Here is a 24,151-nt window from a genome sequence, read left to right as displayed (position 1 = left end):
ATCAAAGGGAAAGAAATGCAAATAGAAAACTGATAAACACGAACTAGCCCAAAACACAAACACAAGTTCACAGAAGACACCAAGCAAAACCCAGATTTTATCTTGGCACACAATCACACAGGATAAATAGCTATCTTTTTCTTTTTACACCATCAAACAAAGATACTCAAATTTACTAAACCCAACAACAACAAAAAAGGATGAAAATCTCATGCTGGTGCGTAATAGGGCCCACACATTGCTGGTCAGCATCCTGAAACTGGCCCAATTCGGAGGGAAAGCAATAAGTAACAAGAATTCAAATCAGTTGCTGTTCTTTTTGACCCTACGATTACATTAAGAACATAATCAAAGTGGTAGGAGAAGAGTTTTTACAAAGCTTTTCAGAGCAGTATTACTCATGAGAATGAGAAGTTGGAAATAAGCCAAATGGCCGGTAACACTGCAGACTACAAACCACACTGAATCGGCGCACCTGAACACTCTGCAGCTTAAGACAGACAGAGTCTATACACCAAACATTCCCTTCAAAACAACTATCTGAAAACACAAGACAGGCATTCAATGCCTGATGAGTACTAATTTAGAATAAGGCAAAAATTTCAAAATTTAAAACCTTACCAAGTCTTCAGCACTTTTTAATTTGCTTAGTTACATTTCTCTTAAAGGTTTTTTTTTTTTTTTTTTAACTTTTTGATCCCTCATCTGCAGCTCACACCGACATTTTAATACCATTTGGCTTTCTCCAGGGGTAACTAAAAAGCTTTGGAGATGAGAAACCTATCCTCCAGGTGAGAAACACCAGCGATCACATGGACCCTGAGGGGCACTAAGGAGGGTGCCCAGAACTGCTAAGAGGTGATGCCACGGTGGGGTGGGGGCAGTACCTTGATTCCAGCACTTCGGCATTTGCCCACAGCATCTGGGACAGCAGCCCGTGGTGGGTCAATCATGGAGATGAGCCCCACGAAGCAGAGATTATCAACAGGGAAGTTCACATCGTCGGTGTCAAACTGGAAGCCTTCAGGAAACTGCTCATCTGGCAGCATCAAGTGGCAGAAACCTGCAGGAGGGCAGGGAGTCTGTGAGGACTTCCGGTGACAGAGGAAGCTGCAGGACACCAGCTTGTTGTGCAGCAGTTTGCTGGTTTGGAAAGCTTTTTTAAAATTCTACTTTTATAACCAGATGAGTTTCACTGAACATTTATGAATGATACAGAGTCCTTGGAAACCACGCAATACAGACAGAATCCATCACCAAGCCTCAGAGGATGAGGCTCTGTTTAATGTGGAGAAATGGGAGTCTGAGCACCGTGGTTTCAGTCCCAAATTGGGAAAGGAGTAGGTCAAGATTGTATATTGTCAACCTGTTTATTTAACTTATACGCAGAGTACATTGTGAGAAATGCCGGGCTGGATGAAGCACAAACTGGAATTAAGATTGCTGGGAGAAGTATCAATAACCTCAGATACACAGATGGCACTGCCCTTATGGCAGAAAGCGAAGAGGAACTAAAGAGCCTCTTGATGAGTGTGAAAGAGGAAAGTGGAAAAGGTGACTTAAAACTCAACATTCAAAAACTAAGATCATGGCATCCGGTCCCACTACGTCATGACAAATAGATGGGGAAACAATGGAAACAGTGGAAACAGTGACAGACTTTATTTCTGGGGGCTCCAAAAATCACTGCAGATGGTGACTGCAGCCATGAAATTAAAAGAGCCTTGCTCCTAGGAAGAAAAGCTATGACAAACCTACACAGCATATTAAAAAGCAGAGACATTACTGACAAAGGTCCATATAGTCAATGCTATGATTTTTCCATCATGCACAGATGTGAGAGCTGGACTATATAGAAGGCTGAGTGCCAAAGAATTGATGCTTTTGAACTGTGGTGTTGGAGAAGACTCTTGAGAGTCCCCTGGACAGCAAGGAGTTCCAACCAGTCCATCCGAAAGGAAATCAGTGCTAAATATTCATTGGAAGAACTGACGCTGAAGCTGAAGCTCCAATACTTTGGCCACCTGATATGAAGAATTGACTCACTGGAAGAGCCTGATGCTGGGAAAGACTGAAGGTGGGAGAAGGGGACGACAGAGGGTGAGATGGTTGGATGGCATGACCGACTCGATGGACAGGAGTTAGAGCAAGCTCCAGGAGTTGGTGATGGGCAGGGAAGCCTAGAGTGCTGCAGTCCATGGGGTCGCAGAGTCAGATATGACTGAGCGATTCAATGGAAGTGAACTGAGACTCGCCCCCTCATTTACTTGGACTTTGGCACATCATGTGATTACTTGTCTCTACTCTCCTCTCTGGAGAAAAAACCAAGGCCATGGGTCTACTCACTGTTCACCTAACCAAAACATATACTGCTGAGCAGCTGTGTAGAAGAAAGAGGCCAAGCTTCGAGGATAAATGCAGATCAGACACACTCTGCCCAAGGGGTTCATCATCTAGTATTGTTGTTAATACAAGAATCGTGATACTTAAGACATTTCTTTCGATGTTGTGTAGAGGTTACAATGTCCTTTAAAGTGATATCAGGTGCTTTGTGGACTCATAGGAGAGACTGCTTCTACTGTGAGGTGGTGGAGGTGCAGAAACAGAAAAAAAAAACAACAAACCCACACTTAAAAATGACCTTTCAGTTGAATAGAGACCTAAGACACCTCAAGTTAGACTGAAGAGCAGGTAAGAACAAGAGGATGGGGACCAGGTTCTAAGTTACCCAACTAAGGAGAACAGAGGAATTACATTCATTTTTTAATCTGTACAAAAGATGACAGATGCTACTTTCCCTATGACACACTGGGTGAACGTGCTTCTCGTCCGCAGTGGCTGACACAGAACAGGTGGCATCCGAGGCTCCAAGTTCACCATTCACCTAATCTGGGAGCTGATAACACAAGTGCCCAGGTAAATTCACAGCCATTCTGTGGCAGCCGGGAAGCGGCTTTATTCTAGATACCCTAGGAATGAATGAATTTTCATTTCATGAAGCTTACAGATCACGGACATAGCAACAAAAGCCAGACAACAACTCTCTTCCCCTCCTTTTCTGAGCAAACAGAACTGACCAGCATGAGACCAAAGGTCTAAGTCAGAATCAGAGGCAAAGCGGCAGGATTTTGTTGCCTGGTGTCTGCAGTGTTTATGGTTTTCAAAACAAAGGGGGCAAATAAAGGGAAGTTAACGAGAGGCAGAGGTTAACGCGGTAACTTGCAATCGTTTCCCGGACAGTCAGCGCACCCAGCACACGTTCTCCCAGGCCACCCAGCTCCAGGTAGGCGTTCTGAAAGGCGTCCTTCAGCTCCTCGTCCAGGGGCTGCTCCTTGCCATGGATGAGGATGGAGCTGCAGCGATCCAGGATCCTCTCCGGAGCACCTTTCATCACCAGTAGGTGCCGGGGCTCACCTGCATTGGCATTCTTGTGGATGGATAACTGTAAAGAATGGTAAGCATGCAAACGTTAGACAGCTGGGCCTGACAGCCCAGGGAGCGAGTTTTTTTTTTCTGTGGCTGTGACATGTGGCTTGTGGGATCTTAGTTCCCTGACTAGGGACTGAACCCAGGCCCTTTGCAGTGAAAGTACATCCTAATCAGCAGAGCACTAGGTAAGTTCCTAGTAATTGTTCTGAAAGATACAAGATCCCTTATTTCTGAATTTAGTGTATTACACCCTGTAGCACACTTTGAATGGTACAGAGGAAACGAGTGTGGCAAGGTGCTCATGCATCCCTGACACGTGTTCATGTACACAATTTTCCCAAAGAAAATCCAGAACAGGGACTGGCAGACTCATGTGCACCTGCAGCCCTGCCCAGCCCTCTCCCCATCCCCACATCCACTCCAGCCCACAAAGGAGAACTCCAAAGGGCCTGGACAACACACTAGAAAGAAGAGGCTCCATTTATCCTACTAATGTTCAAATAAATTAGAATTTTCTACACGGACACAGACGTCAAATTCAAGCACTCATAAAGAGTGTGACTAATTTGTTTTTAGAAAGCATTTAAACCTGGAAAATTCCAAAAGGGTGGAGGGATCTTTTTCTAGCCTATGTCCTTCCTTTCTGTGCCCCCTAGCAATGAGGCCCCAGATCCTCAGACCTGGTACTTGTTGGTGGAGTTGAACGGGATCTCGACGATCTTGGCGTATCTCTCTCTCATCTCCTTCACAGAACCGCAGCACACCTCAATGCACTTCAGAAGCGCAGACTCTGATGCATCACCTGCTACAGCCCGCTGTGAACAGATGTCTCCATTAGTCACCCTGAAAGCGCTTCGCCCTGTAGCACGTCAGCACTACACTACCGAAACCCAGGAGAAAGCTTGGACTATCTTCCCATCTGACAGAAGAGGGGAGGTGGGCGAGGAAGAGCACCATTCTGGGGTGTGACCACCCATCACAGTCCTTTATTCTCAAATTCCAAACTCTTCCTGGCCTGCCCTCCTCACCCTACCCAAACTGGTGCAAGGTGTCACTGAGCCCTGGGGGAGGCATGACATACTCTTCCAACCCACTCCAGACTTTTTTTTTTTTTAAGCTTCCCCGGGACTGCTGAGAAGTCTCAAAGACAGTATTATTCCCAACCACCTATTTCTAGTTATGAATCAGAAAATACAGAGTGACAATGTAAATAGTTATAGTCCCCTTCACTGCCCTGCAATTTAAGAAGAAAACGCCCTGGGTTCTCAGGATGGAGGGCAAATGGTCTGTGTCAAAGACTAAGCAGGACTTTATGCTTTAAACATAATTTAATTGTGCAGGATTATCTGGGCCTGAATGATGCGAACTGAAAGTTATTATTAGTTCCAACACTAATGTCATCAGCTCCCGTTTTAGTTGAAGCCCACACTTCAGGTATCACGCATTTTGTACGCTATACACTGTGGCACATTTTGACACACTAAAAAGCACTTTCGGCTGCACTCAACTTCCACACAGAAGAGTATTTTACAACTGTGGCATACCAGACCACACGTGCAGATGGGCAAATGAATGCTCCCTTATAGATATGGGAGTTCTTTTTAATAAGAAATGTGGCCAGGTTTCGTAAGAAGCAGGAAGTAGGATCACTTTAATAAAAGGCAATTATCAAAGCAGAATAGGGCTGTAGGTCCCTTTTTTTTTTTTATAATGTCATTAACATAACATGGCCCCAGACTCCTGAAATAACTTAGAAACAGCAGCTCATGCTACCTTCCTGGAGCTTTGAAATGAGAAAAGGTTGGATACTTATGAGTCCCCATGCTCAAAGCCTAGAAAGTTCCACTTTGAGGTAAAGAAAACGATGAAGCAGGCCATCTCAAGCTTTATCCCAAGATGAGCCAACATCCCCAAATCAACACTGATTCAATGCCAAGAAACTCCTTTAAAGAATAAAGGAGCCCCATCCTCAAAACAGAGGTCATCTCCATTCCATCTGAGCCATATTCTCTTGGACAACACAGTTTCTACCCAGATCCACCACAGGCAGCTTAGGGGAGAGTGAGCCACCCTAAGGGGCTCCACGTAGCTCCTCTCAGCCTCAAGGGCCTTGTATAGCTCATGACCTTTCTGGGACCGAGTCTTTACTGGGTCACACAGTAATATCTTAGTCATTGCAAATTTCATGTGAATTCCAGGAGGCTGAGCTTAATTAGCTTTTTTTTGCATCATTAGTAAGCAAGCTAAGAACAAATAAGATAAGAGAAATAGCTGAGCTATTTTAAGAAAATAAATGGCTTAAGGGATTGGCTGGAATCTGCTGTATCATAATTTGCAAATACGATTATCAGGTCACAAAAGTAGCCCTCACTGTCCACTAGGTGATTGGGATATAAATTCAAGGAGTCAAGCTGGGTTTTACAAGTTAGGTGGACGGCCTGCCCCCCACTCTCACTTTAGTCAGTTTTTCCCATACATTCCCCCTTTACTGATCTTTATGGACCACAGGGTACTATAAGTACTTGGGGATCTACAGGCAATACAACTCAGGTTACACACAGCAGAGAGTTACATACCATTCCAAGTGTCTTACAATAGACAACGATTTTACAATACCCAAAGGTCACGTGCTTTTTAAAGCGAACCTTCAGGCGGTGGTTCCGGTGTGGCCTGTGCACAACCTGAAGGCAATCTTAACAGAGCTGCTGAGCATACCTTCAGGATAGGCAGGTTATCCTGGTTAGCCTGAAACACGGCCCTGTTACAAAGACCTGCAATTCTGGACAGAGCGAGCCAGGTGGCCGAAGTCTTGTCAAATGAAACACCTGGTAGAGGCAAAAAGAGACAAGAAGAAAGAGCTTAGCTTGGTACTGAAGTCCCATAAAGATGTGAAATGGCACACCTCCTTTCCCCATAAACGAGTCAGGTTTCAGGCATTTTTCCAACCATGCTTGAATTGACATGCAAAAACACCAAAACGAAACCCCCAAACCAGAAACATCGAAAACCAGGACGTTCGATAAACTTCAGGCAGGGGAGGCTGAGCCGTGGGGGCGGGCCGGCCTCACCGCTCTGATTCTCCGTCGTGTCCGCCTCATGGATTTGGTTGTCGAACCACATGTGGGCCACTGTCATTCGGTTCTGGGTCAGAGTTCCAGTTTTGTCTGAGCAGATGGTGGACGTGGATCCCAAGGTCTCCACAGCCTCCAGGTTCTTCACTAAGCAGTTCTTCCTGGCCATGCGCTTGGCAGTCAGGGTCAGACACACCTAAAGCATTGGGAAGAGATTATTAATACTTCAAATGGCCAGGCAGCCGTTCTATAGGAACTCTGGCTACCCCTGCCCCCACAGAAGTCTTTCTTAAAACTAAATCTCTCTAACCTTTCTCTGAAGTCAGAAGAAATAATAATGGTCACGTGTATATGGGGCTCCTTCCACCCCCTCCAAAAAGGCTATTAAGCAAAGTGAAAACAGTCAGGATTTATCATATTCTGCTTTTCCCACTTAGCCCTAAGTCCTTCTCCTTTCTGGGCTACACTGTTCTGGATCATGTGATAACTCAAGGGGGAAAAAAAAAAGTATGCTTCTGGGTTACTATCTTCCACATAAAAATGTGCTGAGGTCTTCTCACTGTTTAACCCTACCCAGCTGGCTCCAAAGAAAACCCACATATAAACACATGCAAGAAAAAAAAACCAGAAAACCAAGTCAGCAGCCCCCTAGGAGAGGGTAGTGGATGAACCTCACACTGAGGCAGGCCTTCAGAGTGGGCAAGCATCACCTTTCCGCAGCCTCTTACCGTGACGGTGGCCAGCAAACCCTCTGGCACGTTGGCTACAATGATGCCGATGAGGAAGATGACAGCCTCTAACCAGGTGTACTCAAGGATCAGAGAAAGGATGAAGAAAGACACGCCCAGGAACACAGCCACACCCGTGATGATGTGGATAAAATGTTCAATTTCTGCAGCGATGGGAGTCTGGCCCCCTTCCAGCCCAGAAGCCAGGGTGGCAATTCTGCCCATCACGGTTCGATCCCCGGTGTACACAACAATGCCACGTGCAGTGCCTTAAAAAAAGAGTACGGGAAATTTTATCAGTGAAGCTGCAGAATCTGCACAACTACACACCAGGGTTGAAGAAAGAGAAGAAACACCCATAATTTTAAGGGCCACATGCTGTTTGTTTTAAACTATATGGACTCTGGCAAAGGGATTTCACTCCATTAGCAGGACCATAGCTCCAAACCTTCCTTGAGCTTAGCGTTGCTAAGAGGGACATGTGAGGCAGAGGGAACAGGGGAAGAGCAGCCACGAGGTTTACTGTGTCTTCCTGCCAGCATGTCAACTGCTTCTGCCATGTTTGACTGAAGCGGCCAAAAATGGGACCCACAAAACAAAGAGAAATTGTGGCCGCGGGGTTATTTTTTTTGGTGATTGTCATTAAAGCCCAAGATAAATGCCACGCTGTGCTGAAGAGTGCTTCAAAATGGTCCTACCTTCAACACAGTTGGTTGAAAAAAAGGCAATGTTCCGTGTCTCTAGAGGATTTTCATTGGTGAAATCCGGAGACCTGGTCTGTGGCTCTGATTCTCCCGTGAGTGAGGAGTTATCCACCTGCCCGTGAATAAAGTCAAACATGTCACATGAGCAACACGAGCCTTCTCTGGGGCTGCGGGACCACTCCATTCCCTCTGCCCCAAGCACGGAGGCTGTTTAAACCTACCTTGCAGCCATTCGCGGAAATGATCCTGAGATCAGCAGGAATTCGATCCCCTCCTTTCACTTCCACCAGGTCTCCGACGACAACTTCTTCCGCATTTATGCTCATTTTTTCACCATTTCGAATCACGAGAGCTTGCTTTTGGAAGGGGAGACGTTTACACCATTCCATCAAGTAAAAATGGATACCACCGGGAAGGTAGTATCAAAATTACAAAACCATCTGTAATCTCAACTATCTGCATTACAACCAAGATTTAGCTTTTTATTTATACCAAGTTAAGGAAAGCTTGCTCAGGTTACCTAAGAGGCAGTCTTCATGCTGCCACTGTGTGGTACGCTCAGAGGGGAGACACTCACTTTCCGGGTACAAGAAAAACAGATGTGGTCTTGGGTCAGGGGAGGTGTCCCTCTCTCTCTGGTGGAGCCACTGAATACTCGGAAGGCCTTAAGCTCACACTGGTTCACACTCCTGGTGCTGTCAAGTTACCAGACAGGGAAGGACAAAAAGCAGCAGGTACCTGAGGAACCATGTTTTTGAAGGACTCCATGATCTTGGAGCTTTTAGCTTCTTGATAGTAGGAGAAACACCCGGTTATGATGACAACAGCAGACAGCACCACACCAAGGTACAGCTAGAACAGAACAGACGGGTTAGGGCGGCAGAGCTCTCGGCAAAGGACTGGGAACAGTCAGTTAACTTTCGACTGAATAAAAAACACTTAAAAAGAGAGAGAGATCAAGGCTTCAGAAATACAAAACTCATGCCTTCATGCTTCTTCCCAGAGACAGTGTCCAAGAAAGTCAGAAATGGAGTCACACTGATACTGGTCACTAGCTTGGGGAAGTGTTCCAGATGAATCAGTTTCTCCTGCTTTGTTAAACGTATTTTCAAGACAACTTGTGACTTGAAGAATGGCTACCAAACATTTCTGGATGCGTGTAATGTTCCAATGTTAAAAACTATGCCCTCCACCAAGTGGCAACAGGACCTGCACAGGGTCTGAGCAGAGCTGCCCATTCAGGGCAGTAGCGTGCAGGGTAGATGCCCAGCTTGGAAGAACATCTCAACACAGGGCAGGAGACAGAGAGAGAACCTGAAGTGAAGAAGGAAGACGTATGGGCCCTGAAGGCAATCGACGCTGATGTTACTTTCCCCAGAGTGTAAAACCATCAAGTAACCCGTAGCGACTGAAAATAAATAGATGGCAGATATTTACGCATACCTAACAATCCACACTAGGAACTAAGGTACTCACATTATCATTTTGAGGTTCCTCTTCTGTAGCAGCTTGGATGCCATAGGCCAAGAAGCAAAGAACTGCTCCAATCCACAGTAACATTGAGAACCCCCCAAACAGCTGTCGACAGAACTTGACCCATTCAGGGGTTGTGGGAGGGGGCGTGAGGGCATTGGGTCCATCTCTGGCTAGGATCTCAGCAGCTCGAGCAGTTGTTAAGCCCTGAGAAACAGAGGGATATAAGTAAGACCAAGCGCTTCAGAGCTCACAAGCTAACACAGCTACCGACAGCTGAGAAGGAAGCAGAGAGAAACTAAATGTCCCAGGCCAATGCAGAAGCTACAAAATCCTGATGATCACCCTATGGTTCAGGCAAACAAGAGCCCAAATGTCCTGAGAAACCTACAACACTCAGACTGAAATACTTTTAAAATTGACCCATGGACAGATTGGAATCTGGTATGGTCTCTTCTGAGTTTTACAGAAGGAATTCACGCCAAACTGCATTTACCAAAAAGATAACCACCTTAACTAACTGATTCAGTTTTGCAAGAGTTTCCTGTGTATTGAATCTGTCAAGGAAGTGGAAAAAGAAAAAAACACTATTAATATCAAAGGAGGAAAAAAAAAGCTGTCAGAATCCATCCTGTTACTTGGTTAACTGCCAAATTTCAGTATAGAACTTTATTCCTTGGATGGCAATTAAAACACCTGTCTGGTGGGGAAGGGGGTCACATGTGTAATATCTGATGCTAATAACCCCAGGACACCCATCAGTTGAGAAGTATTCACTGGGGGCCTTCTCTGGTGGTCCAGTGATTAAGACATGGGCTTTCACTGCCAAGGGCCAAGATTTGATCCCTGGTTAGGGAACTAAGATCCTATGAGCCATCTGGGGTGGCCAAAAAATTAACAAATAAAATCTTAAAAAAAAAAAAGTATTCACTGGAAGAAAGTGAAAGAGGAGACCGAAAAAGTTGGCTTAAAGCTTAACATTCAGAAAACGAAGATCATGGCATCCGGTCCCATCACTTCATGGGAAATAGATGGGGCAACAGTGGGAACAGTGTCAGACTTTATTTTTGGGGGCTCCAGAATGACTGCAGATGGTGACTGCAGCCATGAAATTAAAAGACGCTTACTCCTTGGAAGGAAAGTTATGACCAACGTAGACAGTATATTCAAAAGTAGAGACATTACTTTGCCGACTAAGGTCCGTCTAGTCAAGGCTATGGTTTTTCCTGTGGTCATGTATGGATGTGAAAGTCGGACTGTGAAGAAGGCTGAGCACCAAAGAATTGATGCTTTTGAACTGTGGTGTTGGAGAAGACTCTTGAGAGTCCCTTGGACTGCAAGAAGATCCAACCAGTCCATTCTGAAGGAGATCAGCCCTGGGATTTCTTTGGAAGGAATGATGCTAAAGCTGAAGCTCCAGTACTTTGGCCATCTCATGCGAAGAGTTGACTCATTGGAAAAGACTCTGATGCTGGGAGGGATTGGGGGCAGGAGGAGAAGGGGACAACTGAGGATGAGATGGTTGGACGGCATCACGGACTCGATGGATGTGAATCTGAGTGAACTCCGGGAGATGGTGATGGACAGGGAGGCCTGGCGTGCTGCGATTCATGGGGTCGCAAACAGTCGGACACAACTGAGCGACTGAACTGAACTGAAGAAGAGCCCACTGTACCGAGGCCCTGCTGTTTCGTAATGGCCTTAAACCCAAGATGCACTGACAGCAGGTAAGAGACACACGGCTCCCACCATGAGGGGAAAATGTGGTTACTTTCACAAAAGACATAAAAAACATGTGTGCCGGAAGCATGTATATATATTTTGTTCTCAAGTTATCTTTAATATCAGAATCAAGGAGGGAATATGGGGAAAGGGACAAGAACACCTACAGGGTCCACATGGACTTACTTCAGGACCTTCCTCTGCCTCAAGTTCACGACACAATCCCTGGAGAGAATGACCACCACCGACACCAGCCATCTGAGCTGTCTCTGCATATGGGGCACTGAATCCAGTACTTCCAGTTAACTTTAATTCTCACCACAACCTTTACCCAACCCTTTCATTAACCCCATTTTACAAGACAACGGCCCCACAGCATTTGAGTAAGTGACCTAGGTTGCAGAGAACACACGTCATAGGAACCTAGAGTAAACTTCAGTGAGATAACCCACATGAGGTGCTCAGAGACCAACTGCCTGCTGGGTCTTAGTGCCGGGCCTCCTCTCAGAGCCTAAGGCCCCAAACTTCTCAGAGCTTGTTGGTAATTTACTGAAAAAACAGCTCCATCGTAGCTGGCACTCAAGTCATTCCTCAGACTTATTAGTGACTGTCCAGAAAAGAACAAACTCCCCCCTGCCCCGATTTTACTTTTATATTATTTGCAGCAAAGTTAATATCAAAATCCACTAGATAACAAGGATATAAGGTACATATTTTACTGAAGTTTCTTTGAACTGTGTAAAAAAAAGTTCCTAATAAATGACAGAATAAACCAAGGTTCTGACCTACTACCATGAGCTAGCTGATAAAAATACAAAAATCTGAATTGTTCAAGATTCAACTAGTTGAAATTTTCAAAGAATAAACGGAACATCTGTGCCCACAAGGTCAGGTGGTAAGCATGACCTTGGATCTGTTTGGTTTCAAATCCTGGAGCTCCTACTTGTTGCTTGTCACTTGCTACAAGATGGGGAAAATAATGACTATTTTCAAAAAGTTTCAGGGGAAACAAAATAGTAAAACAGCACATAAGAGCCCAAGCTCTGTGCATGTCACACAGCAGACATGATATGGATGGTGGCTATCACTATTCCAGAGTCGCCAAGGTTAGGCCTGTGATACCAGGGGAAAATGTGATAGGAAAGAGCAGAACTCTATGCAAACAAATAAAAATTACAACATACTCGGTTCAAGTCTGTTCCATATTTGCGATGAAGTTCATCAAGGCTAAGTTTATGATCATCCTAAGGGAAAACAGAAAGAATTAAACATTTTATCACTAAAAAAAGAATTAAAAAACCATCAGTGTCATCCCTCACTATCATTAGGCTCAGAACACAAGTTAGTATATATACTCTCACCATTGCCAATGGCTTGGTGACCACACAGCTCCTACTGAGTGGTCTTCAACAGAGAATGGCTCAAGCTGTATGATGGGGGCCTTCACAGCCTGACCAGGCAAATTCTAGACAGGTTGCATCCGTGGAGGCCTCCACCGCCTGAAGAGGCTGAAAGTTCCCTACATTCAAGATGATTCAGAAACACAGAAGCAAAGGCCCATGATATCAACCACTCCTCTGTGGACCTTTGGTTGAATATTGAGTATTGAATACTGAATACAGAGTATTGAATAACTTGTCCAACCCGCTGATAGCTTTTACAATGAAAAATTTCCCTACCAACCTCTACGATTCAGTAACATTTGTAGGACTGCTATAATCTCTTTACTTTGAAAATGAAGCAAATCTGATTGAAGAATGGCTGGGGGGAGGGGCACCACACACTCAAGGATATAAGATACAATTCATACTTAAGAACAGAAAGCACCCTTCCTGCTGGTACTTACCATAGAAACTTCTTTCTTCAGCTCGTCCATATCCCTCTCTTTCTTGGCCTTTTTTTTGTCGCCATGCTCTGAAACAGCAGCCGGTTCATATTTATCACGTCCAACCTATAGAGGAACGGGGGAAAGGTGTGATTGTGAATTAGGAACAGCATCTCAAAATTCAAGGTTGTGGAGAAAGGATTTTCAGCAGTTTTAGGCATCTTGAAGAGTCATTGGGCTAATATCCATGGAAATATATGTGCTGATGAGGCATACTCAACAACAATCCAGTATGATCCAGAATACTGCCATCTCTAGCTCAAGACAGGCCATCTGCACCCTAGGGCTAAGACCAGTGGGAAGGCCTTGTCAGGACTCAGAATGGCCCTCCCAGTTGCTTCCGTCTGGGGTGGGGGGCGGGAGAGAAGGTTGTGCTGTCAACATTTCCATATCATGGCCCTTCATCCTCCCCACTGAAAGATGAAACTATCTTCACATCACTAACTTAGAGTATAATACACTATACTCATGCACTTGTACTCCAAAAGTGAAGTCGCTCAGTCGTGTCCAACTCCTTGCGATCCGTGGACTGTAGCCCACCAAGCTTCTCCGTCCATGGGATTCTCCAGGCAAGAACACTGGAGTGGGTTGCCATTTCCTTCTTCTTGTACTCTGAATCAGACATCAAATCCTGGGCTCCACCACTTAACACCTGTGTGTCCTTGGGCAAATCACTGATTCTGAAATTGCACTATTCTCTTCCCTAGCACAGAGATGATGGTGCCCATTCCCTTAGATGTTTGAGAGGACTAAATGATACACACCTAAATGCTAATGACTTGATTATCATGTTTAATTCTTATCTTTGCAAAGAAGTCATTACATACCAACTTTAAAGAAGTCATTACATACCAACTTTAAATATAATACCTTTAGGGCTTGCCTAAGAGTACGAACTTTTTTACCTTATTTAAAAAAAGAAGTCAGCCCAAGAGTCTTTCAAATTCTTTAAGTGAAAACCAAAAAAGGGACTCCCCACCCTAATCTGCAGCCTGAGAATAAAGCCCCCAAATGAAAAGTCCCTGGAAATGTTTTGACAGAGGCAGGATATAGGAGAAGCATGTGCATTATCACACAATTCACAGGATCCACCTACGCCTCTTGAAAACTGGAACAATTTTTAGAGAAAACGTTGATTCCATAGTTTAAATTTAGATTGTTCCACTCCCCCACCTCCTGTTGAAAATGCCTGCGCTCAGCTACACAAGGCCGGAACTTAGTGCTCCTAAGGGTGGTCCCCAGAGCAGAAGAGACCCCCCCACTCCAGAGGCCTCCAGCCCACAATCTGCTTGCAACCACCACCATCTCCTAAGAAGGGAAAAGAAAGGCAATCTTAGCAATTTTCTTACAATGGGTGCTCTGTGGTGCAATTTCTGTTCATTCACAGCTCTCCCTTATTCACTTCTAATTTTCAGTACACCAGGTACTAAGGCAATAAGTAGAAACACTGTCTAGATTAAAATGATACTGTGTTAAAAAAAAACAAAACATAAATACCTTATAGCAGATATGGTTGTAAATAAATACTATAATCACTTTGTTGCAAGAAGGCGGACCCCTTCCAGGGCCCGAAACTGGGTTCTTGTCTAACACTTGGAAATGACTTGTCCGAGTTGAATTTGAAAAATACCCCTTAAGACTCTAAAGAGATTGTAACTTCAAGTTTGTGCTACCAAGACATAAGGACACGTACAGTATTCACACTGCTCAACTTGTGTGGTTACATTTACAGTGTTCCCTGCAGATTAATTTTTTCAGAGTGTCCTTTAGCTTTCTGTATCTTATCTGTTAAGAATGAAGGAGAGCTAAAGATAGTCAACATTCTCAACATTCTCTCCACTATGGAGCAACCACGCTGGTGAGCGCCTCTCTGGTGGAGCCCTGGTGCCAGAGGTAAGATGGAATATCATCACACACTGGAAGCAAACAAGACAACACAAACCAAAAAAAAAAAAAGGCCACCCCCTCCGCCCTCCTCGCGCGGACCACTGGATTGCCTTCGTATTTTTAATGAAGAAGCCCAACACTGAAACGTTAAACACATTGACTAGGGAGCTCTCAAAGACTCATGTGGCCAGTTTGTATTTATTTTTAAAATCCAGTCCACAAATTCTCTAAGCAAAGTTGAGTATCATTAAAAGATATTTAATTTAAATATATGAAAATCAGAGTTAAAATCCCTCTGCCTCACCATCTGTAGGCTTTGATTATTTTCTGGCTTTCAACATCTTACACTCTGAAAGAGGGGGAGAGAGTTATTAGACCAGCTAAAACTTGGATATGTTCCAAAGTTCTATCCCCCTTTGCAAAAACAGACCCCTTGCCTGAAGCTTCACAGTTCTCAATGCTTAAGGTAGCTGGAAATAGAGCCCCCCTAATAACCCTCCCCTTTCTCCATCAATTCATGGCATACTAAGAGGGGGTAAGTTTAAAGCAGGAGATTTGTGAAAGAGACAGGGGAAGTACTAACGAGATATTTCTTTTCCTTCAAGATTTTAATCGTTTCACTAGGCACTGTTTGTCCAGAAGACCAGGCTGCTTATGCAATTCAGTTCTTTCCTACAAGTAAAACAATAATACTAGCTCATCTTGATGGGAACCAAACATTACTTCAGTCCCTACCAATCTCAATTACTAGTTTCAAGGGGCCGGGGCGGCGGAGGGGTGGGGGAGGGTGGGGGGATCTGTCTGTGTGGAAGGGTAGAATGCAGGGTGGAACAGGGAACAACTTAAATTGGGTAGATAACATTTTATTATTTCTTTGAAAAGCATTTGGGAAAAACAAAGGTCATGGAAAGGGGAATGATAACATGACCTTCCCACTCCTCCAGGTATACAAGTCATTTTTTCAATTAGGAAATGCCCAGAGGCCAGGCAGGTACCATGCTCTGTGGGCAGCACCCTTGGGGCACCACTGTGCTCTCTCCCTGGGATAAATACAATGGAGGCTCAAGGTTACTGTTACACCCTCCCCAAAAGGGCCATTTGTGAACCTTCCCCTCCACCCCGTTCTAATTTAGGAAGTAGGAGGTCACAACAAGGGCAGGGGCTTGCCCAGTGTGACACAGCCTCAAACCAAAAGTGTTATTACTTCACCCTGCGCTTCCAGGGGATTTCATTTTCTCAAAGGGTTCACTATAAGTTCTGCCACCATTTGATCTGGGTAGAGGAAAACTGTGCTCAGGATGTAAGGAGAGAAAATTCGTAACCAAAGGAGCCAAGGCTGAAACCTGGAGCAAGGTTAATTTATTTAGCATTTATTTTAAACTGTTTCAACTTAGTTTATTTAGGGGATTCATTTTCACTTCTCAACAGATTATGTATTTCTCAGCTGCTTCTTCATCTGAATTAGCTCATCTAGTTCTGAATGGTTATTGAGTGTCATCTTGATTAGCCAACCATCTTCACCACAAAATGCGATGACAAGTCCTGGATTTTTGGCAAGAGCTTCATTCGTTTCAGTGATTTCTCCTGATAGAAAAGAACAGAATTCACTTGCAGCTTTCCCCACAGCCCCAAGCACCAAACCACTTTTGTTTGTTCAACTCTGTCCCAACTGCAGGCAGACAACAGTAAATAACATCTTCCAAAGCTTCCTGTACAAAGCTGCTGACTCCTCCTGGGTTCGACCCCTGGGTTGGGAAGATTCCCTGGAGAAGGAAATGGCAACTCACTCCAGTACTCTTGCCTGGAAAATCCCATGGATGAAGGAGCCTGGTAGGCTAGAGTCCATGGGGTCACAGAGTCAGACATGACTGAGCAACTTCACTTCGCTGCTAACACCATTTTCTGTTGTCATCTATTCACGTTTGTGAATTTATGCACAGAGCAGAAAGGGGCTGGTATGCAGCACAGGGGAGGTGCCCACCCTCAGCACTCCAGCCCCCAGGCCGAGGCCCCAACCTTCACTCCTTTAAAAGCACAGACTGAATCCTTACAATGAGCATGATCTGTTGGGGCTGACGAGGCACGTTCCTCTTCTTCAGTAATTGACAATTTAAAGAGGGAGGAGTGGGAAGCAGATATGACAGGTACAGAGAATTATCCATATGAAAGTGAAAGTCATTCAGTCGTGTCTGACTCTGTGACCCCATGGACTATACAGTCCATAGAATTCTCCAGGCCAGAATACTGGAGTGGGTTGCCATTTCCTTCTCCAGGGGATCTTCCTGACCCAGGGATTGAACCGAAGTCTCCTGCATTGCAGGCAGATTTCTTATCAGCTGAGCCATAAGAGAAGCCAAGAATTATCCCTAATTTTTTTTAAAAGGCACACAAAGAAGGTACAAGGAGTTTAGGAGAGAAGTTTCTATCCCAGAGGTTGAGTCACTGGAGGTCTGCATAAGCTAAAGTTGCCCTGAGGCCCTCAGATCCATCTCTACAAGCCCCCAGGAGGGCAGGCCTTGGAGATGTTCTCAATTGAGCAGAGTGGACATCTGACCACAGTTCCCACCCTATCAGCACAATCCCCTGTGGCCAGTAGGGAGGTCAGAGACCTTCAGACTTCAGAAGTTGCTGTTGATGAAGTCTGGAGGGTACTTGGGAGCAAAGACATCTATACCCTTGGGATGGGAATATGGATGGTGCTTTTAAGTCAGCCCCAGGTCATTCTAGCTCTGCCATATGCCAGCAAGACAATCCTGAACAGTCAGCCTCAGTTTCCTCCTTGCCTAAAATGGAAATAACACTTGGGGGTAACTACTAAAGACTCTAGATGGCATTCTAATAGTCTGATGAATCAAGGGGCTACCGTCAAATCCAAAACCAAAACACCTAAAGCCAGCACTGTTTCTAAAACTGACAAAGCATGCTTTGGACTATCAAGATGGGCCAGAAGAAGAGTAAAAGTAACTGCCCCAAATGCAGCCCGTTTAAAAGCTGGCCAAGAGGGCTGTAGAAAGGGTACCTCTGATTCCAATTAGGCAGGGAAGTCAAAGGGATGATCTCTCTCTGATCCTGCTGGTTGCCTAGGAATACTGCCTAGAGTAGACTACATCTTTCTTTTATATATATAAGGGATGGGGGCGTGGATCTTCCTGATGTATTATTACATCATTATCAAACCTAATAGTATATGTGAAGGTACTGTGCAAAGCACTACATGAAAGTTATTATAACTTGGTTTTAATTGACTTATATCACTGCCATTCTTCATTGACTATGAAAAGTCATAATCTTAAAAAAAGAAACCTCATTTTGGGCATTTTTTAATTTTATCATCAACTAAAACAAAGAAAACAGAAAATATTATCACACCAAGTTCATTACAGCTCTGATCACTCCCAAATGACTAAGAAGTTTATGTACAAAGAATGTTCTCTTGCCAGGGATCTGAGGCTGGAGATGGGAGAGGGCAGGCACTGCTGTGATTCTACAGCCAGCAGCATTTAGGGCAGTGAGGAACAGGAGGTGACCCAAGGAACACCCTACCTTCACACTCCTTCTCTCCCTTACCTAAACCGTGGTGGACCTGGGGAATACCAAGCAGCCAGGCCATAGCAGTGGGTCTCTTTGTGAACTCAGCTCAGTCCCTCCAAACTTGGGCTGCAGTCCATCAGCCAGCAGAGTGCAAAGAAAGCAGCTCCAGCTCTAGCCGGCAGGTTCCCTCAGCCCAAAATGAACAAGGCTTAACCTTCCTCTCCAATCAACCTGCATGTGAAATTTAAGGAGCCTGACAGCCCACCCTACCTGCAATAGTTAGTATACATTTATGATCATTCAAAAAAAAAATCTAAAGCATCTAAATAATCAATATACTTTAGATTTACTACCTCTTTAAAAATGTGCTTTTTCAGTTTTAAAAATGGGGTGTTACTTTCTACCTCTACACTAGGTGCCTGGGTTGGAAAGAGTTAAAATATTCTGCCTATTCCCCCCATTTGCTGCCCTCCTTAACCCTTTCTCATTTTGTCAGACCACTCTGGCTAGTGCTACTCGAAAGAAGTTGTTGGTTTGAGAGACCATGGATTAACAACTGGCACAAGCATTAAAAGCAGACTGAATTAATTTCCAAAGTCCTGATCACTCCCCCTCAATTGGTACCCCGCAGCCTAGGGTGGGAAGTAATATAGCTGTAGGGCTGAAAAGAACAAAGGCAGTGATAACCTAGAGAAATGCCCCCTGGGTTAAAAAAAAAACCAATATGGCACCATAACACAAGAGGAGAACACCCCAAAGTGCATGAGGATCTGCCCTCACCATGCCGACAAACAGGAAAGATAAACTGAGTGCCAAGTCCCCCTGATCCACGAAACCTGAACACCGAAAACAATGCAGGTCCCAAAGATCAAAGCACAGGCATCAAGGATCCACTGTTCAGATCACCAACAGAAAAAAATCTACTAGCTGTTACTACAGAGGGTTTGAATAAAACCAGATACAGAACTAATTAACGTCCAGATATAATTCACTGTAAAGTCACAACGGAACTAAGGAATGGGGTCTACTGGCCAAAATTCCCTCGACTCAGGATCCATAGGAAACCAGAGAGGAAAACTGCAGGGTGGGTTGGGGGGTAGAGTGGGGTGCTTCTATTCTCACTGACAGAGTCTGCTATCTCAAACATTAGTCAAATAAATGAAGAACTTCTTGTGGATTCCTGATGACAGATTTAAGCACAACTAAGGAGGTGACTCATATGCAGAGGAACAGTCTCTCTCCGACTCCAGCCAAAGAATACACTTCCTCTCACACACACACTCGATTCATAGCAACGTGAGAAAGTTCAAGCCTGATTTGGTTACGTCTCCTTTTCCAAAAATACATAAACGAAGATGAGTTTAAGAAAATAGTTAGTGGATTTTAAAAGTCTCTGTCCTTCACATTATCACTTACTGGACATGTAATTTCAGCGGAATCCAGAATTGGACAGCTCTGGCAGGGCCAGGGAAACATTCTGCCCAGTGTTGTGCTGGCCAAAAGCAGCCACTCTGATTACTGTGAGGCCATCTGATCTGACACTCGTGTTTCTTCTTCTGGCCTGCTGGCTGGCAGAGGGCCCTGGGCAGCTAGGAGGAGGCACCACAGCACAGATGCTCGTCCTCCCACCCCTCACAGAGGGCTGAAAAGCCCATTTCATTTCATACGACCTTGACCAAGACTCTGAAAATGTAAAGCCTTTTACCTGAAAAGTGAAAGTAGATGAGAACTTAAAAAGCCATCATCCCAGCTGAGTCCACTGACACTTTCACTTGGCCTCCCTGGGGTGGGTAATTCATAATACTTTCCATTCTTTCGAACCCTCAGTATTTTTTTTTTTTCAGGTGAGAGAAAAACTATTTTCTAGCTTTGAAAAGGCTTAAGACTTAACTGGTGAACAGCACAAACCCATACTTGATACATGCTTGATCTCTCAATGCCAAAAGCCCAACAATAACAGGTGCCACTCTCACTTGCCCTGCACTCTATAAACGTGTGAGTACTCTAGCTAAGGGTCAGATGAGAAACGGACGCTTCGGGGCTTTTATAACCCTTTTTGTTTTAAATAAAGAAACTAGTTTTACTTTTCCACACAAACTCCTTTCAAGAAAATTATCTTTAAAGCCACTGTCAGTCTTAAATTTGGATATACTATGTGAAAGAACACAGCCTGACTGAACAGAGTCACTAGTCACTAATCTATTCATTCACTGCTAAAATCATAGCCAGCAAACAATGCTCTAAAAGGGTTCTGGGGTGGAGAATGGATGGGCTATGTAATGTTGAATCCACTTTTTTCTTTTTAAAATGCAATTTAGGAATAACACTTGGGCAGGGGGTGGGGGCTGGGTATTTTAAGCTTTACTCTTCCCCTGCCTAAACATTTTACTAGGTTTTTAAAAATTCCTCCCCCTCCTTTTGGGGGAGGGGGGTTGTCAGGCTGAGCCTACTCTCAATCTTCTCAGATTTATGATGCAGACCTCCCCTTTCCTACCCTCCCACCCAAAGGTGAGTCACCAGAGTGTTACAAACTTACTGGCAGAGAAAACTACAAATTAACCAACAGTAAGTTACCCAAAGAGAATACACCCTCAGAGCAGCAGCAGGGTACAGAAAGTGGGGGCGGGTGGCAGGGGGGAAAAAAAAAAAATCACACTCAGATACACTGAACACTTGACAGGCAAAGGATGTGATGCAACCCCAACCTTCTCTGTCCCCAGTTCCTCCCGTAACCACTCCACTTGTTCCAGCTGGGCCCAGGCAACTTTCCATCCTGAGAACTCTGCCTTATGATGTTTTCAGTCTAAAGTCCTGGCTTTACAGCAGCCATAGGAGATTCAGCCACTTTCAAGTTGAGCTCCAAAAGGGCAGCTGACAGTGTTACCCTGCAACCAGGATTTCTGCTGACATGTGTATACCTTGTGTAACCTGCACCTTTTCCCCAGCTCCTCTTTACATCACTACCCATAAGCTAGGTAACTAAGGTAATGTTCTAACAATGGAGAACTGCGGGGAAAGGCCTAGTGACATCCCTCCTCCCCAGCCTGGTCTTCTGTAAACTTGAGAAAAATAAAGTTTCTTGCATATCTTTGGTTGGCTAAAGAATTGTGGGTGGTAGGCCGAGCTGCGGATTTAAGCCAAGTCACTGGCAAAAGCAGCCAGTATGAAAAGAAAAAAAAAAAAAAAAAAGGACAAAATCCTATTTCATCCAGGAATGATTCAGCAGGAGCTGGTTCTTTCATTTCATTACCCAAAGCTTAGGAGATCGATTTTTTAAGGAGAACTAAAATCACCTGAAATACAGTCAAAACCTGGGCCCCCAACAGTAGTGGGAAGAGGAGGGGAAGAAATGAACAATGACCTTAAAAATTAGCTGCCAGCACAGGCTTCCTGGTTAACCAATTATCAGCAGGGCTTTAGTCACCACTCCACCCACATTTTAATCCCCATGTGGAAAAATCCCAACATTTCAGCATAAAATATCCTTCTGAACATTTGGACTATCAGAGTAAGTCACTAGGGACAAAAGCAGTTATTTTATCCCAGAAGAATTACCACCACCACCACCACCACCAGAACACAGACACACACACACAGATACACCCTCCCTAATGTTCAATTCATCAGAGTACTCAAAATACTAATGACAACTCGGCAGATAAGCAGAATATCAGCCTGTGTTAACCAGTTACAATTCCAACTTTGGGTTTGCTAGCCCCTAGACATGTTATTAGAATCCATAAGACATCAAGGTTGAACCTCCACAGCCCGGGTACGCTGTTATCTTTACCACTACTGGGCAAGTGTGTGGTTACCCAAGGGACATACAGGTCTACGGACATAATTTACTCAAAGATCTTTCACTAATCCAACAGATACCCCAGTTTCATCTGAAAAATAACTTAAGAGTTCTGCATATAAGTCATTGTTAAGGAGTGAGTGAGTGAGTATTTAGGCTTGGACACTACAGGCTGTTCACGAATCAGGGACATCTGGTGTGTCACGAACCAACCATTTGACCTTGAGCAAATCCCTTCACCTTCCTAGGCCAAGCTTGGGTACATATCTACGGGGCTCTACCTTCCTGCTATCAGTAATGTGTGGCTCAAGAAATCAACTATTTTTCTGAGGAGGAAGAGACAAAGAAATAAGCTTTTAAGAGCCTGTTTACTGGAATGACCTAGGGTTTGATGGTATGTACAAGCATAGGCCACTAACCCAGTTTGCACCCCCGAGGACAGAGGCTGGCACTCAGTTCTCTTCAGCTACTTGACCTGAGCCAGCAGCCCTCCACATTTTATGCTTTTAAAAGATTCAAGCTGTGCATTCCCACTTCTCCTTCCCTTCTCCACCAGGTCCAAACCTTTCAATGACCTCCTTCAAAATCCATCTAGAGCCCCCAAAGAATGAACCCTCCCTCTTTCCCCATCACTCACTCCACACGGAGGAGCCCTCAGACCCTTCAAAGTCCTACTAAGCGCCGGACAGCCTGCAAGCCCTGGACACAATGGAGGGGATTCTCTCCTACTGGTATTCTCACGACCTGGTCATTTTATCCCATCAATTGATACTTCTGATCGTCATTTTGTATAAACTTTTCTCGACTGGACTTTGGCCTCGGGCCTATAGGTTAACTGAGTTACAAAAATGCAGGAACCAGCCGTCGTTCTGGTATTCCCACAGTGTTCGCCTCTCCTGCCCGGGGAGGAGGAGGTTCGTTGCTTCTAGAATCTCTCTTCCCTGCGTAGACACTCCTAACCTGTACTGTCCTCGCTTCCCTTCCTTATTTCGTATTTATAGTACCCGGGGACTCTGGTGGATCAGCCTGTGCTCTTTCCAGGCTATTCCAAAAAAATCTACATTCACCCTCCCCACCAACAAGATGACCACTCCTGTTGCTCAGGCTGCCCCGAGTGCATCCCGTGTTTATGGAAAGTGGCCCATCAAAGCTCTCAAAAGTATACCTTCAAGGCCATCCTAGAGCGAAGGCACACCCTTTCTGGCACCAGCCCGCCTGACCGGCTCCACGCTAAGGGAAAGCCAGTTGTTTTTTTTTACCCTTTGGGGGAGGGCGGCCGCCTCTGCCGACAACTGGCTAAACCCTGGCGCCTCCAGGAGGAGCCTAGGACCCCAAAGCCGGCCCCGCATGGCAAGCCCCCCAGGGCCCAGGCCGGAGCCGCGGCGGGAACCGCAGCCCGGGAACCGGCCGGGCAGAGCGCCCACAGGGGAAGGGGAGGAGCACGCCTTTCCTCCCGGCGAGAAGGGCGGAGGGAGAAAGGAAGGCGAGAGACGGGAGGTGAGGGCGGGCGGAAGGAGGGAGGGAAGGAGCGGGCTGGGGATGCCGCCGGCGGCCCGCTCCTGGCCAGGGCCGCCCGGCCGCCGTGCTCCCTCCTTCTCCTCCAGAGCCGGCGGCTCCCAAGCGCCGCCTCCAGGAGCCCCAGACCCCGGGCGCGCTCGGCCCCTCAGGGTCTGCGCACCGCCCGGAGCTGCCGCGCTCCGGCCCCTCGGCGCTCTCTTCCCCCCGTCCGCCCCTCATTACCGCACTCCCTCCATTTCCAAAGTGCGTCGCCTTTTAAGCCTCGCCGCTGTGCCAACCCATTCCGCGCTGCGCCGCTTCCTCCTCCTTCGCCTCCCGCCGGCTGCGGTCGCCCTCCAGACTTCCTCCCCTTCCTCCGCCTCCCGACTAGGGCTCCCCGCGCCCCTCCCCTGGCTCGCCCGACA

General features: G+C 45.6%; 1 protein-coding gene and 1 long non-coding RNA gene across 3 annotated transcripts in view; both read right to left on the bottom strand.

Moving 5' to 3' along the window:
* Nucleotides 1-24,151, bottom strand: part of ATP1A1 (ATPase Na+/K+ transporting subunit alpha 1) — a 32,864-nt gene that overhangs the window by 8,356 nt on the left and 357 nt on the right. Inside the window, exons 2-13 of the mRNA XM_018045956.1 lie at nucleotides 12,974-13,078; nucleotides 12,312-12,371; nucleotides 9,409-9,612; nucleotides 8,671-8,784; nucleotides 8,154-8,288; nucleotides 7,927-8,044; nucleotides 7,229-7,497; nucleotides 6,498-6,696; nucleotides 6,145-6,254; nucleotides 4,110-4,244; nucleotides 3,250-3,442; nucleotides 888-1,063 (exon numbers count right to left, since the gene is read on the bottom strand). Of these exons, the coding sequence (XP_017901445.1) occupies nucleotides 888-1,063; nucleotides 3,250-3,442; nucleotides 4,110-4,244; nucleotides 6,145-6,254; nucleotides 6,498-6,696; nucleotides 7,229-7,497; nucleotides 7,927-8,044; nucleotides 8,154-8,288; nucleotides 8,671-8,784; nucleotides 9,409-9,612; nucleotides 12,312-12,371; nucleotides 12,974-13,078 (1,818 nt within the window). The remainder of the gene's footprint in view (nucleotides 1-887; nucleotides 1,064-3,249; nucleotides 3,443-4,109; nucleotides 4,245-6,144; nucleotides 6,255-6,497; nucleotides 6,697-7,228; nucleotides 7,498-7,926; nucleotides 8,045-8,153; nucleotides 8,289-8,670; nucleotides 8,785-9,408; nucleotides 9,613-12,311; nucleotides 12,372-12,973; nucleotides 13,079-24,151) is intronic.
* On the bottom strand, nucleotides 16,254-24,125 carry LOC108635587. 2 transcript variants are annotated; one of them, XR_001917859.1, is made up of 2 exons: nucleotides 23,395-24,125; nucleotides 16,254-16,483 (listed from the first exon to the last, which is right to left on the bottom strand). It is a non-coding gene; the product is annotated as an uncharacterized LOC108635587 (long non-coding RNA). The 2 variants fall into 2 exon arrangements; XR_001917858.1 differs by lacking the exon at nucleotides 23,395-24,125 and adding an exon at nucleotides 19,847-23,386.

This window comes from Capra hircus, chromosome 3 (assembly GCF_001704415.2).
Source record: "Capra hircus breed San Clemente chromosome 3, ASM170441v1, whole genome shotgun sequence".
Lineage (NCBI taxonomy): Eukaryota > Metazoa > Chordata > Mammalia > Artiodactyla > Bovidae > Capra > Capra hircus.
Note: the sequence above shows the minus strand (reverse complement) of the source record. Positions and strands in the feature narration are given on the sequence as shown.